Here is a 16,445-nt window from a genome sequence, read left to right on the forward strand (position 1 = left end):
ATAGCAGTCTTGCAGGTGGTACTGTGGCCCATGCCTATTCAGTGGGGACTGGCTTACCCTAAATATCATGCTGGGCTCTTTTTCATGTTTGATTGAACTCAGTGATTATTCCAAGAGCACTCCAAGCATTCCTTCTGATGCTTCAACTCCCAGACTCAATAAACCAATGTGTGCCTGGGATTGGTGCACAGGGAGGGACCATCTGCCCATTCCAGTAGTGATTATGGCCTCAGCCGAATTGCCACTAGATTTTTGAAGGAACACCAGGAGGAACCACATAAGGTCCATCAGTCACCTGGGGTACAGGTGGGCCAGTCAAACAGGCCCTATCTCCCTGTGGGGGAAAGGTGACATCAGTAAGCTAGAATACAATCAGAGAGGGATCTATCTATGACAATAGACTGATGTTAATGATCTCTACTATCAGACCATGTTGCAACTGCTATGAGATAAAACCAGATCTAATATATGACACATCTATATATCTGGAGGTTTATTATTATTATTATTATCATGATTGGTCACACAATCCAGATTTTAGGCTGGATTTGGTATTTTTATCCACCTATTAAGTACTTTCCAAGGATCTGAGATAGGCAGATGTTATTTGACAAGGTTAACGATATTGTTGTAAAATGTAAGCTGTTTCAAGTAAAGCTGCCTTTTGCAATTGACAGAGATTCTGACAATGTTGATGTTCAGGTTGTGCTCCTGATGTTTTGGAATTACATTCAAGGGGTACTATCTTTGTTTTCTTTTGCCACTTCTATTTGCAGGTCTTTGTATTTTGTGGTTTTCTCCAGTTCTTTGTCTTCTGCTCTGCTCTTTAGGTACTGCAACATCTGCTATCCAGACTTTTTTGTCAACAAGCGTTACGTCTGGGGTGTTGTGTGGCAGATGCTTGTTTGTTTAAATTTTACGAAGTCCAAAACTACTTTAGCTTCTTCATTTTCTATTTTGTCTATGCTGTGGCCCCACCAGTTATTGTTTGCAGGCAAATGGTATTTGTTGCAAATATTCCAATGCATTATTGATGCTACTTTGTCATGCCATGGTTTACAGTCAGTCTTTGCATTTTTCTTGCAGCAGATAACTAGGTGCTCCACTTTTTCAGCTTCTTTGCAGAGACAGAATTTGCTTGCATTTGCTGTTGCTTGCTCTCCTTTTAATTCTGACTTTCTATGCATTTGTTCTTAAGGCTCGGTCTTGTACAGCCAGAATTAACCCCACTATATCTTTCTTCAACTTTCCTGCTCTTAGCCATTGCCAGGCCTTATTGATATCTGCTTTGCCTGGTTGTTGTTGTTTTTTTGTATCAGCCATATAATACTTTGCCTTGCCATAGCTCTTTTCTATCTTCATTTTGTCTTTCTTGCAGGCCAGTTTATTCTCTTTGGTATTTGTGACAGATAAGCAACTTTTCTTCCAATAGTCCTGCAGTAGTTGGTCCTGGTTGTTCAGCCAACATCCAAACACTTCCCTGGTCCTTGTTGATCTTATGATGATCAACCGGGCGACAGGTCTGGTATAGGTTTCTATAAGTTACGTCTCACCATATTGTTTGTGAGCAAGACACTCTTTGTCTGGCTTCTCTGATGGGACATGTCCAGTATGGTTGAACTTCTGGCATAAATCTCATAGCCCAGGTTAGTTTCCTGAAGGTTGTCACCAGCACAGTAGACGGATAGGCCTAGAAAATAAGATGTTGGCGTATTATACCGTCTCTCAAAAGATACAACTAGCATTTTGTGTTTGTCCAAACTCCATTGCATAAATTTCTAACTGGCAACAGTTTTGGGCCTTTGGTGCGAAACATTGTCTTACCACTAAATGCATAATTAAAATCAAGTTTATGGGTTCATTATTAAGCATGTGATGCATGCAGGAATACATTTAAATCCATTTTTTTATTTTGCATTTCTGAACTGCCCATCTCTCTCGAAAAGGGAGGGGTTGTTTAAATAAATGTAACAAATACGTGAATTTCTTTTTTATCAATTGTCTTCAACCATTCATTAGATTTTGAATTCCTACCTAACAACATATTGGGAGATGCTACACTGGAGAAATCAGTATGTACATTTTTTAAATTTAGTGAAAAACTCAAGAGGGCAAGACTTTAAAAATGAATTTAGAAGAATAGAGGAAGATCTTTAATTATACGTTTGTACCAAAACTCACATTACCCACATTACCAACAATCCACTGAAGCCAGAACTGCAGAAATCTTAATGACAATAAATAATTCATTGCAATATAAATAACACTTCTACATCAAAGAGATGTTTCAGTCATAATGTTCAATGTTTCCTCATAGTCCTTCCTTACGATTTTATTGGCAGCTCATTTGATGCTTTTTTTAAAAAAAATGGTTTCAAAGAAACGGTTCGTAGTCAATCTTGACAACGAAAGTCGAGGTCGTGCCCACTTGAAAAGGAAGAAGCAGTCAAGTCAGTTTCGAAACTAGAGACCTGGCTTCCTTCCATCAGCGATCAAGGCCTGACTGTTTATTTACAAACAGAAGATGCAAAGTCGCATCTCCAAATTGGCTGCGTGTCAGTAACAGGCTGTTACGGCTCCCGTACTATATGCTTTACTTGCCCCACATCTCGCGAGCCCACTGAAAAGAAGACAAGAGGCGGGTTCCCGGTTCCTTTGGTGGGACGTCCTCCTGGCAGCTCGTCGGCGTGGGAAAAATGGGTGGGCTTTGAAAGAAAGTGACGCCTAGGCCGCGTATACCCAGCGGGGCGGGCTGGGAAAGGCAAGCCGTAATTCCGGGCAATGGAGGCTGACTGTTTTTCTTTGCCTCCTGTCCCGGGCCCCAGCCGGCTATGGAGGCTCAGCAACTTGATCATGGCCGTCTTCTTCGCGCTGGCTGGAGCCGTTCAGGTCTGGTTGGGATGGCTGAGTATTTGTGTTGAGAGGGACAAAGAGTGAGCAGGAGCTGGGCAGGATAATCTCCGGAGTAGCGCAGGTCAGAACTCTAGTAGCCGAGGGGCTGAACCCGGAAAGGTCCCGAGTTGGGGAAAGACTCGGGTAATGGGGTCGCAAGAAAGGACAATCCTCCTCCTTCCCCCGATCCTCTACTGACTCCAACTAGAGCGGTAGGAAGAGACGGGAGCGAAAACTCCAGAGAAGTCTTCGCTAGAGAAGCAACTTTAAAAGCGTAAACAGTCAAGACTTCCTACTCCTGGTCACTCTTGGAAGCATCGCGCGTCCCTGTAGTTTTCTTAGCTTCGATAGGAAAGTGGTTTGCCAAGATCTTGTTCTGGGGTATTTTTCGATGTGCCGGTCTGTTCTGCAACCTTGGACTTTCCCGTGACCTTACCTGATCAGGTAAGGGTCGCCCCCCCCCCCTATTTATCCAGCTGACAATACCATTGTTCTGCCTTTTCTTTTTGCAGAATTGGTTTCATTTCCTCTCCGGTCCAAGAGCAAGGCTGGAATGGCCCCAAAGCAAAATTTTTCTCTTTAATCCAACACTTAAGATGTGTAAAAGCTGTTATGCTTCTCACTCATTACCTTAGTGGTGGATCAAGTGGCCAATGGACATATCAATGGAGGATGGGGGAGCTCTTTTCTGTCTAGTGTGGAATAAGCCTCTTTTGCCACCATTCTGCTATTTTATCCCTATCCACAATTTGGCAAGTGAAAAAACACGAACAGTATTTGGTGTGTATTCTTGCTTAAGAAACTATATGGAAAGGTCGTGGTCACCAAGTTTCAAGCGCAACTTGAAGGTGATTTGATGTTGCTTTTTAAAATGAATACTACCGACTGGGATAGAGCCACAATTGAGTGGGCATCAGTTAGGTTTGTCATAGGATGCACACAATTTGACTCTGCACATCAGAAGAGGAGCCCACTCTTAGATGTTTGCAATTTCTATTCTTTATGTAGTTTTCAAGAAATAACATTTGCTCATGATCTTTATCAATGAGAAAAGATTTCTAGTAAGTCGTCCACATATTGAGCAAGGAAAGCTGACAGTGATTTATGGTTCATCTTGAAGGATTTCGATTTTATGTGCTATTCAATATCAGAGCCTATAGCAATGAGTTTTGTTTCTTTGTTACAGATCAATGACCCCGATCCTGGACTCTGGATAGTGAGTATATATGTGTGTGTGTGTTTGTGTGTATGTGTTTTTGTCCTTTGCTATGCTAACATTATTTCCTAACATTTTACTGGGGTGGTACATTTTTTATCCCACCTTTATTAAGGTGCTTATTAGACCAGAGGGAGGTTTCCTTGAGATCAGCCGTGACTGATTATATACTGCCACCTGCTGCATATAGAATAAATACAAAACTGGACCTAAAAGCAATTAATGATGGCATCTGGGGAGAGGAACTGAAATTGCAGAAGATGATTTTTCAGTTACTGTACTGAAGTTTCAAATTAAGTGCATGCTACTAGTAAGTAAATATATTTTATGTAATGACAAAGGCTGCTATACACAAATGAGCAAAATGTGATCCTATTGTGGCTTTGCACATAAGAACTGTAACTGCGCTTTTACTGCCATTGCTGAACAGTTTTCAAAGCTAACCCTTTGTACAGCAACCTAATTTTGAGTTTCCTTGACAGTTCACAGCTGGCATACTGTATCTGTTTCTAATAGTGCAAATACTACAAAATGAACTTGAATTACTAATAACAAAACTGAAGGTAACATATAAATTACAGTTTAGGTGTTCTCCTGTGTGCAGCTTACTTCCCCACATAGACTGTTTCCCAAGCAGACAAAACATTCATAAGAAAGAATAATTTCACCTGCAATCATCACATTCAGCTTGATAGGTTTGTTTGCTTTGATGGTGGGTGGCTTCTTTGGCAATTCTTTTCCTTTTGTGAAATGTCAATGGTTCAAAAAGCCTCTGCATAATTGATCTTTTTTGCCCTTCTAAGGTCTTTTTACCTTAGACAATAAGCAACAAAGCTTACAGCTTTCCTATCTCTCCTGGGGATTCAATCTTGGGACTTGTTTATTTATCTAGTAATTGGAATTGAACACTTCCATTTTCCTTTTTTCTATCTTCATTTATTTACAAAATATATATTAATATATCTCACTTTTAGGTTGTGTACTCTGTGCCAGCATGCCTTGCACTGATAGTCAGCCTTAATCCACCAATCACAGGTATAGTATTATTGGGCAAAATAGATCATTCTTCCAATTACTGATAGACTCTGGCTACTCACCTCTTCTATGCTTTTTGATAATTTAGAAACATGTTTTAGTGCCCCATCCAGAAACTGAACATTCTTCACTACGTTCTTAAACCATGAATTTGGGGGGGATTGTAAAAAACTAGTAGACAATATACTGAACATTGAAATCGTACAGTTGTGTAAGGAAGTACACTCTTCCATTTTTTGGTAAATGCTTTTTGGAATATGGTTGATAGTTACAATTATTTTTAACCCAATTCCTTTTCTCAAAAAAAGTTCCTCACAGTTGTGATATCGGAAACTGTAGTTGGACATAGAGAGGGGAAGCTTAGGTGTTAAAATCACCACAGGTTTTCATCTTAACCGATTTAGGATTGGGACATGGGATTATTGTGAGAAAAAAGCAGAAATGAGAAATATAATATATATCAATTCTTTGATTGAAAAGGTGGCACATAAATGTGACATTTTAATAATTTTTAAGATATGCCTAGCATTCTATTTCTTTCACATTTAACTTGAACTCTATAATGTATAAACCCATATGTTATTTTGCTTCTCTATTAAGGTAGTTTGTTGTATTCTATACATATGCTTGCATATATTTTTGTTAGTAGTATTCAGAGTCAATTGAAATCTGATATTCTCTTCTGCTCTTCTTACTCCTTTTGGAATGAAAGAATAGTACTAGTACTGACTAGTTTCCTTGAGATTTCATACTATATGTTCATTTCCTTATGTGTTATCTGTATCTAATGTGGCCTGTTAGCTGCCTTCTCTCTCTCTTCAGTATCTCCTACATTTTTAATTTTGGAAATACAGGTGTTTTAGATATTTCAACCTGCATGAAAAATGCCTCTTCTTGTTCGATGACTTGATTATGTGCAGTAAATCCCAAATCTAAAGAGTTTTCTCTCTATAATTGTTGTTTGAAGGCTTTTGAAGAGATTGACCAAGAAAAATGAATTCAATGTGCAAATTCCATTGTGATTTGTACAAATAATTCACCACATTTTCCAGATAACATTATGTGGAGGAGTATATCAGATCTACATTCAGCTGCTTGTGTTGTGGGTTCTGCTGTGTTGGGATATTCCTTGGTTACTACTGCTCAAAATAACATCTTGCATGAGGAAGAAGGCAGGTCAGTAATGAGATCTTTTCTGCATTAATTCAATATTATTATGCCATGATGGTTCAGTAGTTAGAATGCAGTACTGCAGGCTACTTCTATTGATTGCCAGCTGGCTGCCAGCAGTTCAGCTGTTCGAGTCTCTCCAGCTCAAAGTTGACTCAGCCTTCCATCCTTCTGAGGTCGGTAAAATGAGGACCCAGACTGTTGGGGGCAACATGCTGACTCTGTAAACTGCTTAGAGAGGGCTGTAAAGCACTATGGAGCGGTATATAAGTCTAAGTGCTGTTACTATTATTGTATTTTCATGATCATCATACTACTCATCCTTAACACTTGTGAGATCCTCAAGCTACCCTAGATCTAAGGGATTAAAATGATTTAAAGCTTTGAAGTCCCTAGAACAAATTCCTGACACACATGATATATTTTGATGTGCCAAGAAAATCAATAGAAAGAAATCCTAGATTTTATCCTGCAATCTGAGATTACTAACACCTGATACAAAGTATTGGGATATGGTCTGATTTTTTTTAATGGTGCACACATATATTTTTGGGGTTCTTCTGTAGTCACTATTTAATCTAGCTTTATATGTTTAAATAGAATGAGATATTTTAACCTGAAGATGTTGAAGGTAGACAGACTACAACCAATCTTATTACAATTGATGTATACATGTTTTAATGTAAGAATGTATGGCATTCTTAGATAGTGCCCAAGTCAAGTAAAATGTTTATATCTCTTGCCTAAAATGGAAGTACTGTAACTTGCATTCCCTAATCAAACTCTGAGATTGATGGGGTTGTGTTAATACTCCCAACTAATTAAAATATGACAAATAAATTTTCCTCAACTAGTATTTTTTTATTTCTTAAACTGCCAGTATATGCTTTCAGTAAGTATGTGCTTGTTCAGTACTAACAGAATTAATGCTATTGTAACTATAGGCAAAGACTTTCTTTGCATATAGTTTATTTTGTGGGATCAATTTTGTGTAACTTACATAGTTGTTTTTGATTAAAAACAGGGAGTTATTTGGTCTGGTGATTGTTACTGCCTGGATGAGTCTTTGTCGTAATTCAGCCAAGTGAGTCTTTTAACTTGCCAATTCCAGCTTAGTAATACATAGAAAACTTGTTCCTACCCTGACAAATATATTATACTCCTGTGCCAAGGATGTCTGACTTTTGCAATCTTGTTATAGTTGGAGATTAAGTTCTTTTAAAGAGAAAAGCAAGTTATTTTGTCCTTGGTATATATATTTAGCATAGAGAAGCAATTTTACTGAAGTAGTTGAGTGGGGAGACTGGAGTTCTAGTTTAGTGAAAGAGTTGCCAGTCCCAAGTGAGGACTATTTGTATAACTTCTTTATTGGTTCCAGAAATCATGTCAATGTACTTTTACAAAACCAAGAATAATTCATATTTCTGAGTTACTGTTTATTGGGTTGAATTGGATTAGATTTCAGCAAAATCTCTGCCTGTTTCTTTCCAGAAATTCCCTGGGTGGATTTCACTTGATCATTGCAATTTTCCTCTGCCTTTTTCCTTTTGTTATGTGGTTATACATCTATGTGAATACAGAAATGCGAGAATCATGGCCATCTCACTGTAAAACCGCAATTTAAAATAATGGAAAGCATCAAGAATTCCATGATTTCAGAAGTTGCTTCTTTACTGATGCTAAATGAACAGGAACCACAAATAAGGCTAATTATTTCCCATGAAGACCAGTTTATCTAAAGTGCTCCTGAAGACTGAAAACTCGAAGATAACTGAAAACTGAATTTCGTGGATTATGACCTTTGTTTTCAACTGCATTAAAGCTAGTTGGTTCATGATTTCCATTTTATTGTGTGGTCGACACACGCAAGAGGTTGGACTGAATAAATCAGTGTCTCTGTGGGAGATGCCTATAGTTTGAGCTTCATGCTGAAGCATAGGCTGAAGCCAGACAACATCAGTGGAGGAACTGTTGTATATGTTGTATATATTTATGAAATGTAAATAAATATATTAATTTGATAAGGACATATCCAGTGTTTCTGAAATTCCATCCATGCTTCTGTACATACATCTGCACTATTCAGACGATTAACATACAATTCTTAAACCATAACAATGTCATATTCCATGTAATAAGCTATAAATTAAAATTTGGAGAAGCATTCAATGTACTGCTAGGCTCATTTCTCTGTAAATTATTCTTCACATTAGCTGTTTTAAAGCCTAAGTGTTTTTATAGAGGGCCACAATATCTGGACTACACATATTTGGATAACTATGAGATTGCAATAGAGCTAGAAAAACTATTTTCTGCTTTCCAATACTCTTTGGCTTTTTGCAGCCCAGATATAGTGATCCTAATATTGATGTAGGATAACAAGAACTTCCATTACAGTATTAGCATTGTGTTTTGGTTAGTAAATCCTTGCATCTAATTGGATGTAGATAATTCTACAACTCATTTTTAATTGAATAGAGTATATAGCAAGTTTGATACTGTCTCATTTTTCATTCTTCCATTGGCAAGACATCAAAGTATTTCTGATATTCATACTTCAATATTGTTTGAATATTGAATTCTGAATTCTGTCGAGAGGAAAAACTATGACTAGATCTCTCAGTCAGGAATTTATTCTTAAGTGAAAGTGGTGGTATCATTTCAAAGGGTTCAAAAGAGAAAAGCATAATGGTAGGGGGTGTTTTAAACAGAATGCTATTTTATTCCAAGATTATAGATGTCAATCCAATGTATTATTTTTCCAGTCTTCATATCAGCAAGTAGAGCTTCCATTCAATTTCCATGTCAGACTTAAAGTTGAAAGTGTAATTCTCCAAAGATGAAACACATGAGAGTAAACTTTTGGCAAATAATTACTACAACATACTATAAGATAAATTCAATTTACCAGGACCTGTTGTTGTTTAAAGAAAATACACAATGTCTTTCATAGCTTTATTCACTATTCACTATTGAATATTAAAATTGTGTTTGAATTAAAAACAGTTGGAACAATAACAATTTCTAACCCACACCAACACAATAGTATTTAAAATAAAGAATTGTGTGGATGATCTTTGTAATACATCTCCCTATCTGGAACTCTTCCGTTTCCCTTTAACACCAGTCTGTCATTATAGACATATATAGTTCCAAAAGCATTGCTTTCTGGAGGAGTTTCTATAATCCCTTCAAGGGTCAGGTGATGGACTCCATGAGAATCTAAACAGTAACCACCATAATGAAGATGGCCTGCAAGAAAACATACTACTGAGTGATGTGAATAAATGACAGCAAGGGCAGCTTTATAATTCCAAGCAAGGCAAATACTGCTTGTACAGTACGGGTTGATGGGTATGTGTCCTGCAACACAAGAAGAGATGCACTCAAAATAAATGAAATACCATCATTTTGTCCACACTTGAAAATCTACAAGTAACATTCCACAACACCTGACTAAAATTGGATAGCTTCAACTCAAATTTTAGTTCCTTATGTAAACTTGAAAGCTGTCAACTCTTACACTGCCTTCTAATTTGTAATATGGGAATAATACTCAAATACTTACAGAATTCTAGAAGAGGAACAGAATTCAGTGTAGGTGTATTGAAATCACAAGAGTGAAACACTTGCCCTGAGAATATTCAGAACTCTTTTTTAAAAATCTGATAGTCAAGTAAATGCAAGAACAGGCATATTTTTTACTATTTACATTATAAATATCAATTTAAACTTCTAATCATTACAATGCTCAGAAGAAGCAGAACTGGAAAAATAGAAGTAATTAGGTCCTTTTTCCAACTCCCCCCCCATTTTGGGGAAAGCTTAGATTGCAAGATGCAAAATAATAACGGAATATTTGTTCATTCTCTCTTGGGTCACAGTCTTTTATTACGTGTCTTCATTTAGTGCATTATAAATTAGGTTCAAGAAAGATAATTTCTCAGAACTACTAATATGGATGTAAGTGAAAAATTGTTGTTTTAACTCAAAACAAAACTCAACTACAATGAGGGAAAAAATTATTTGATCCCCTGCTGATTTTGTACGTTTGCCCACCAACAAAGAAATGATCGGTCTATAATTTTAATGGTAGGTTTATTTTAACAGCGAGAGACAGAATAACAACAACAAAAATCCAGAAAAAGACATTTCAAAAAAGTTATAAACTGATTTGCATTTTAATGAGTGAAATAAGTATTTGATCCCCTATCAATTGGTAAGCTTTCTGGCTCCCAGGTGTCTTTTATATTTATTTATTTATTTATTTATTGAATTTATATACCGCCCTATCTCCCTTACGGGAATCAGGGCGGTGAACAGGGCGGTAATGAGGTGAGATTAGGAGCACTCTCTTAAAGGGAGTGATCCTAATCTCAGCTTGTTACCTGTATAAAAGACACCTGTCCACAGAAGCAATCACTCAATCAGATTCCAAACCCTTCACCATGGCCAAGACCAAAGAGCTGTCCAAGGATGTCAGGGACAAAATTGTAAGCCAATACAAGGCTGGAATGGGCTACAAGCCAAAATTGTAAGCCAATACAAGGCTGGAATGGGCTACAAGCCAAGCAGCTTGATGAGAAGGTGACAACAGTTGGTGCGATTATTCACAAATGGAAGAAACACAAAATAACTGTCAGTCTCCCTTGGTCTGGGGCTCCATGCAAGATCTCACTTGTGGAGTTTCAATGATCATGAGAGCGGTGAGGAATCAGCCCAGAACTACACTGGAGGATCTTGTCAATGATCTCAAGGCAGCTGGGACCATAGTCACCAAGAAAATAATTGGTAACAGACTACGCCATGAAGGACTGAGATCCTGCAGTGCCTGCAAGGTCCCCCTGCTCAAGAAAGCACATATACATCCCCGTCTGAAGTTTGCCAATGAACATCTAAATGATTCAGAGGAGAACTGGTGAAAAGTGTTGTGGTCAGATGAGACCAAAATCAAGCTCTTTGGCATCAACTCAACTCATCACGTATGGAGGAGGAGGAATGCTGCCTATGATCCCAAGAACACCATCCCCACCGTCAAACATGGAGGTGGAAACATTATACTTTGGGGGTGTTTTTCTGCTAAGGGCACAGGACAGCTTCACCGCATCAAAGGGATGATGGACAGGGCCATGTACCATCAAATCTTGGGATAGAACCTCCTTCCCTCAACCAGGGCATTGAAAATGGGTCGTGGATGGGTATTCCAGCATGACAATGACCCAAAACACATGGCCAAGGGAACAAAGGAGTGGCTCAAGAAGAAGCACATTAAGGTCCTGGAGTGGCCTAGCCAGTCTCCAGACCTTAATCCCATAGAAAATCTGTGGAGGGAGCTGAAGATTCAAGCTGTCAAATGCCAGCCTCGAAACCTTAATGACTTGGACAGGATCTGCAAAGAGGAGTGGGACAAAATCCCTCCTGAGATGTGTGCAAACCTGGTGGCCAACTACAAGAAACATCTGACTTCTGTGATTGCCAACAAGAGTTTTGCCACCAAGTACTAAGTCATGTTTTGCAAAGGGGTCAAATACTTATTTCACTCATTAAAACGCAAATCAATTTATAACTTTTTTGAAATACATTTTTCTGGATTTTTGTTGTTGTTATTCTGTCTCTCACTGTTAAAATAAACCTACTATTAAAATTATAGACTGATCATTTCTTTGTCACTGGGCAAATGTACAAAATCATCAGGGAATCAAATAATTTTCCCCCTCACTGTACATGTTTAGGTCTGCGTCACACTGTTTCAGGTCAGCAGCCAAAACTTCAGGAAGTGCAGGTAGAACATTGACAGAGATAATTGTTAATGATTTTATCTGCTATGTACTATGAATGTTGATTTTAATGTTTTTTATTTTATTTTTATGCTATAAACCACCCAGAGTTGTTGGTTACAAGATGAGTGGCAAATAAATTTCCTAAATAAATAAATATCTATTACTTCCTCTCTACTGTGCATTTCCCAGGGAGAGATGGGAAGTGATACACAACATAGCAAGCCCGCCCCTAATTTTTCCAGTATGTTCTCTTTGTCCCTTTAACTATAACTGTTGCTGATGTCCCAGCAAAGTGTATCCCACTTGATTTTCCCACCTCCTTTCCTTCCCTGAAGTATTCAAAACATACAATTCAGTTCAGGCAGCAAAACACTCCAAACCAGCAGAGTTTACCCTAGTCAGAATGGTAAAACCACAAATATTAAAATATTTTATTCCATCCCCAATACTACTAATTATTAAAAGTACAGCCATACCTGCAATCACAACTCTTTCTTGATTCTCATCAGCATAGGTAAGGACTTTATCAACCCAGTCCAGCTGGTCTTGACTGAATCCACCATTGAACTGTACAAAATTGCATTCAGCAAGCCCTGTAAAAAAAGAGTAAATTGATGGGAAGCTATATAACAACAACAATCTTTATTACGGTCATGTACTAATATCCCAAACACATAAGCTATATTTTTAGTTTGAAATGTACTTTTTATGAATAATGGTCAATTTCAGAAATGTGTGTTAAAGGCAGGGTATCCCTGACTTTAAAGGATCAAACTAAGCCTAGTAAATGAAGAAAATGGGATTTAAAAAAGTTTGCTTTAACTGAGTTTCCTGGAGGTAGGAAATATGTCAATGTCTCTATTGATATTTCAATCAAGTTGCATAAAAATAATCATTTAATAATTGGAAACATAATACTGCAGAAGTTATACAGAACATATCGATGTTTGTAGGTAGTAGATATAGCTCTACCTTCCCTTTCCTAATTTAGAGATTACATAAATGCATTAATACTTTATTGCCTAGCTTAATTTTGTAGAACTTTTGTGTGTGAAAAAGTTGCTATTCTGAAATGAGGATTCTATGGGGTGATGTCCTTGCCATATACTTTAAAGGAACACCAAGAAAACAAACCCACTTATGATCCTATAGTAAATGGTTGGTATTAAAATTATCATAATTTTTTTTTTTTTTGGTATGACAGACTTAACATGAGTAGTCCCCTAAAACAGAATTATGTGGAGATATCTTCACATTCGTTAATAGCACATTTTTTTATCCACACAAAACCAGCTCTTTCCTAGACCAGGGCTTTTCAACCAGTGGTACGGGTACCACCTGTGGTACATTGGCACCTGGCAGGTGGTACGCGACCATCCTAGAAAAGTGGTAGCAGGGGAGGGGAATGAGCTGAACCAGTGGCAGCACCGCACAACCCTGAGCGAGAGATGGCTGGAGCTGCAGGGCTGTCAGGGCTCAGCGGAAACATCAGGATCAGTGCCGCTTTCCAGCTGATCGGTGCTTCTTCGGTGCTGTCAGGGCTTAGTGGAAGTGCCAGGATCAGTGCCAGGCTCCAGCTGGAGCTCGGCACTGATCCTGGCACTTCTGCTGAGCCCTGAAGAAGTGCCAATCAGCTGGAATGTTGCAGCATCTCCAGGGTCTTGTGATTTACATCCAGATGCTTGGCAACTGATTCATATTTATGAAGGTCACAGTGTCCCAGGGTCATGTGAAGTGACCAAAACCTGCTGCAACCATCCAGCGGACGGGGGGGGGAATAAAAACCAAACACCTCCCACCCCACCCCCGCTACCAATCCTCAACAGAAACACTCACAACAATGAAAACCTCAGACAGGAGGAAGAGTGCCACCGGGTGGGCAGGCAGGTGTCTTGGCTATGGCTTGGGGGGCACTTTTTTCAGTGCCATTGTAACTTTGAATAGTCACTAAGCGAACTGTTGTGAGTCGAGGACTACCGGTACTTTATCACTTTTTTCCCTTTCTTTTTTTGGGGGGTCATCAAGTTTTTGACACCTTGCTAGGCGACTGCTGGTACTTGGATGTTGCCATATCCTGAAAGTGGTACCATGGGTGAAAAGGTTGAAAAGCCCTGTCCTAGACCATGACTCTAAAAATGTGCAACAATTATGTTCATCAGAATATAATACCTAGTGGACTATTCAGATTTTCATTGGGATTTTTGTCTTGTAGCAGCTGCAGAGATTCTTTATATTTTTTCGTTGATGTTTCCCTCCCCAGGATACTTAAGTCATATGCATCAAGAAGAATGAATCGAAATTTTGGCATTGGAGAAAACTGGTAGGCGTAATAGAACTCTGTAGCTGGGTTTCCTGTGGAGCTTTGTTCTCTGCTGATGAAGTTATTAAACAAACTTTGGTCTTCTAAGTACTTGGTATTCAGTTCAGATTCCATAAGATAATTCCGACTGAAATTATACAATTCATGATTGCCCCATATGTGATGGACTGGTGCACCGAGTTTCTTAAATTCATTCATAACTTGTTGCAATGCTTTCTCTGATGTCTTATGTTGGGCATTGAAGCCGTCAATAATGTCGCCGAGCTGTATTACAAACTGAACCTCAGTTCGATTCCAATCTTCAATTGCCTTCTGGAGACAGCATAGGCTATGTTTATAGTATCTCCTATTAAATCCCAGGAAATCATAGCCATCCTCAATATCAGCATATTGAACGTCTGCTACGATTCCAAAGGAGAAGAGCGCTTCAGACGTTGTTCTTGTGGTTCCTGCATCCATATTGCCCAAAAGGTCTTGCTGAAAACTAATGGAAGGAAGAAAAGAACAGATCAATTGTTTGGATAGTAAATCTGGTGAGGCAACATCCAAGTCTGTAGGAATGCTTTACAGTTTTTGATGGACCTAATGATCATTTCAGTAAATTGTATTTCATGAAGGTAGTAGAATATATTTGAAATGACCCAAATTAAAACTGTATTCATTTACAGTTCTTTTTCTCATAGATTTTCATAAGAAAAGAATAATGCTATCAATCTTATCAATTCGTATTCTGTCAACCCAGTAGTTTAGACTGGGTTAACCATATTCAGCAGAAGTTTACATACGCCTATTCAGAACACAATACTGTCACTACATGGCCAAGCTAAGTGGCAGTACTATAGGTAGTTTAGTGAGTCATGCCTGATTTTATGATATTTTTGCTGTCATTTCAATGAATCATGCAGTCATTAAGAAATGTTGCTTCCCCTATTGATTTTGCTTGTTGGAAGCTAGGAAGGTCACAAATGGTAAGCATGTGACCCTGGGACACTGCAACTGTTGTTAAGTACATGCCAGTTGCAAAGTGCCCAAATTTTGATCACATGATCACACGGATGTTGTGATAGTCATAAGTATGAAGACCAGTCAAAATCAGTTTTTTTCAGTGTCATCGTAATTTGAATGGTCACTAAATCAATGGTCATAAACTGAAGATTATCTGTAGTTGATTTTAAAAAAAATTAGATTAGTACTAGGAGGAAGCCCTGGAAAAGATCAAAGCCTTAGGTTAGGCTGGAAACCAAAAGCAATTTATAGTACTATATTGTGGAAGAAGGTAATAGCAAAGTATTATTGCCAAGAAAATAGCATGGACATGTCCATGAACCACTAGCAATTGAACATAATTCTACTGCTAGGTAAACACACATGTATGCAGTCTTAATTATTAAAACCTGTGATAATAACTTGTAGCTAATATGATTGCATACTGTCATGTCTTTCAATATAGTACCATAGAGTCATAGACAACATCTGCCTATCCCAGGTCCTTGATAGACCAGAGCAATGTCCTTCCGCCGCGCAGCAATGTCCTTCCGCCGCACCCTTAAGACATGGTTATTCCAACTTGCAGGACTGGCCTAGGGGAAAAATTTTTAATGGGGGTTTTAAAGTAATTTTTAACTACTAGACCAATTATTAATATTTGTTTTTAATTATGTTTTTAATTTGTAGTTTTTTGGTAGTAGCATTTTATCTGGTTGTTAGCCGCCCTGAGTCCGCAAGGAGAAGGGCGGGATATANCCTAGGTTTGGGGAAGTCTTTCGTGTGCTGTTAACTAAGGAACTTTTGTTCCGTTTTCCTCTGTTCTTTTCTGCAACAGAGAGAGCGAGTAGGAAAGCCCTCTGTGTCAAAAGTGCTACAAATTACTTACATTTTCCCAGAATGAACATCTGAAGATTTCCAATTAGCCACCCGCACGTAGGTTTGTTAGTCTTGCATTTGAACCTAAGTATGATTACTTAGAATACGAGCAATCAGTCTCGCTCACGTAACTTGAAGTTTGGGTGGGGGGTTTTTTCAGTTAAGAAAA

At 38.3% G+C, this 16,445-nt stretch overlaps 2 protein-coding genes across 3 annotated transcripts; one reads left to right on the forward strand and one right to left on the reverse strand.

The window, feature by feature from the left end:
* The first annotated feature begins 2,760 nt into the window (after positions 1-2,760).
* On the forward strand, positions 2,761-8,340 carry TMEM220 (transmembrane protein 220). 2 transcript variants are annotated; one of them, XM_015810252.1, is made up of 6 exons: positions 2,761-2,889; positions 4,079-4,108; positions 5,083-5,143; positions 6,196-6,319; positions 7,338-7,397; positions 7,805-8,340. In XM_015810252.1, the coding sequence occupies exons 1-6, from the start codon at positions 2,782-2,784 to the stop codon at positions 7,935-7,937; spliced, it is 516 nt and encodes a 171-aa protein (XP_015665738.1). In that variant the 5' UTR covers positions 2,761-2,781; the 3' UTR covers positions 7,938-8,340. The 2 variants fall into 2 exon arrangements, with proteins under 2 accessions (XP_015665738.1, XP_015665746.1); XM_015810260.1 differs by lacking the exon at positions 7,338-7,397.
* Positions 8,341-9,254: 914 nt separating this feature from the next.
* On the reverse strand, positions 9,255-16,419 carry ADPRM (ADP-ribose/CDP-alcohol diphosphatase, manganese dependent). The gene is made up of 4 exons (XM_015810271.1): positions 16,287-16,419; positions 14,263-14,897; positions 12,570-12,686; positions 9,255-9,676 (listed from the first exon to the last, which is right to left on the reverse strand). The coding sequence occupies exons 2-4, from the start codon at positions 14,870-14,872 to the stop codon at positions 9,363-9,365; spliced, it is 1,041 nt and encodes a 346-aa protein (XP_015665757.1). The 5' UTR covers positions 14,873-14,897; positions 16,287-16,419; the 3' UTR covers positions 9,255-9,362.
* Positions 16,420-16,445: the final 26 nt, after the last annotated feature.

The sequence above is a fragment of the Protobothrops mucrosquamatus genome, unplaced genomic scaffold, assembly GCF_001527695.2.
Source record: "Protobothrops mucrosquamatus isolate PMUCROS unplaced genomic scaffold, P.Mucros_1.0 scaffold_36, whole genome shotgun sequence".
Lineage (NCBI taxonomy): Eukaryota > Metazoa > Chordata > Lepidosauria > Squamata > Viperidae > Protobothrops > Protobothrops mucrosquamatus.

Excerpts from the sequence above, each read along its gene's own strand:
- TMEM220 (XM_015810252.1), top strand. The coding sequence starts at position 2,782 with ATGGAGGCTGACTGTTTTTCTTTGCCTCCTGTCCCGGGCCCCAGCCGG. Across the intron at positions 4,109-5,082 it reads CCGATCCTGGACTCTGGATA|GTTGTGTACTCTGTGCCAGC; the intron begins GTGAGTATATAT and ends TCTCACTTTTAG. Across the intron at positions 6,320-7,337 it reads TTGCATGAGGAAGAAGGCAG|GGAGTTATTTGGTCTGGTGA; the intron begins GTCAGTAATGAG and ends GATTAAAAACAG.
- ADPRM (XM_015810271.1), bottom strand. The coding sequence starts at position 14,872 with ATGGATGCAGGAACCACAAGAACAACGTCTGAAGCGCTCTTCTCCTTT. Across the intron at positions 12,687-14,262 it reads AAATCTGAATAGTCCACTAG|GGCTTGCTGAATGCAATTTT; the intron begins GTATTATATTCT and ends CTTTTTTTACAG. Across the intron at positions 9,677-12,569 it reads AGAAAGAGTTGTGATTGCAG|GACACATACCCATCAACCCG; the intron begins GTATGGCTGTAC and ends CTTGTGTTGCAG.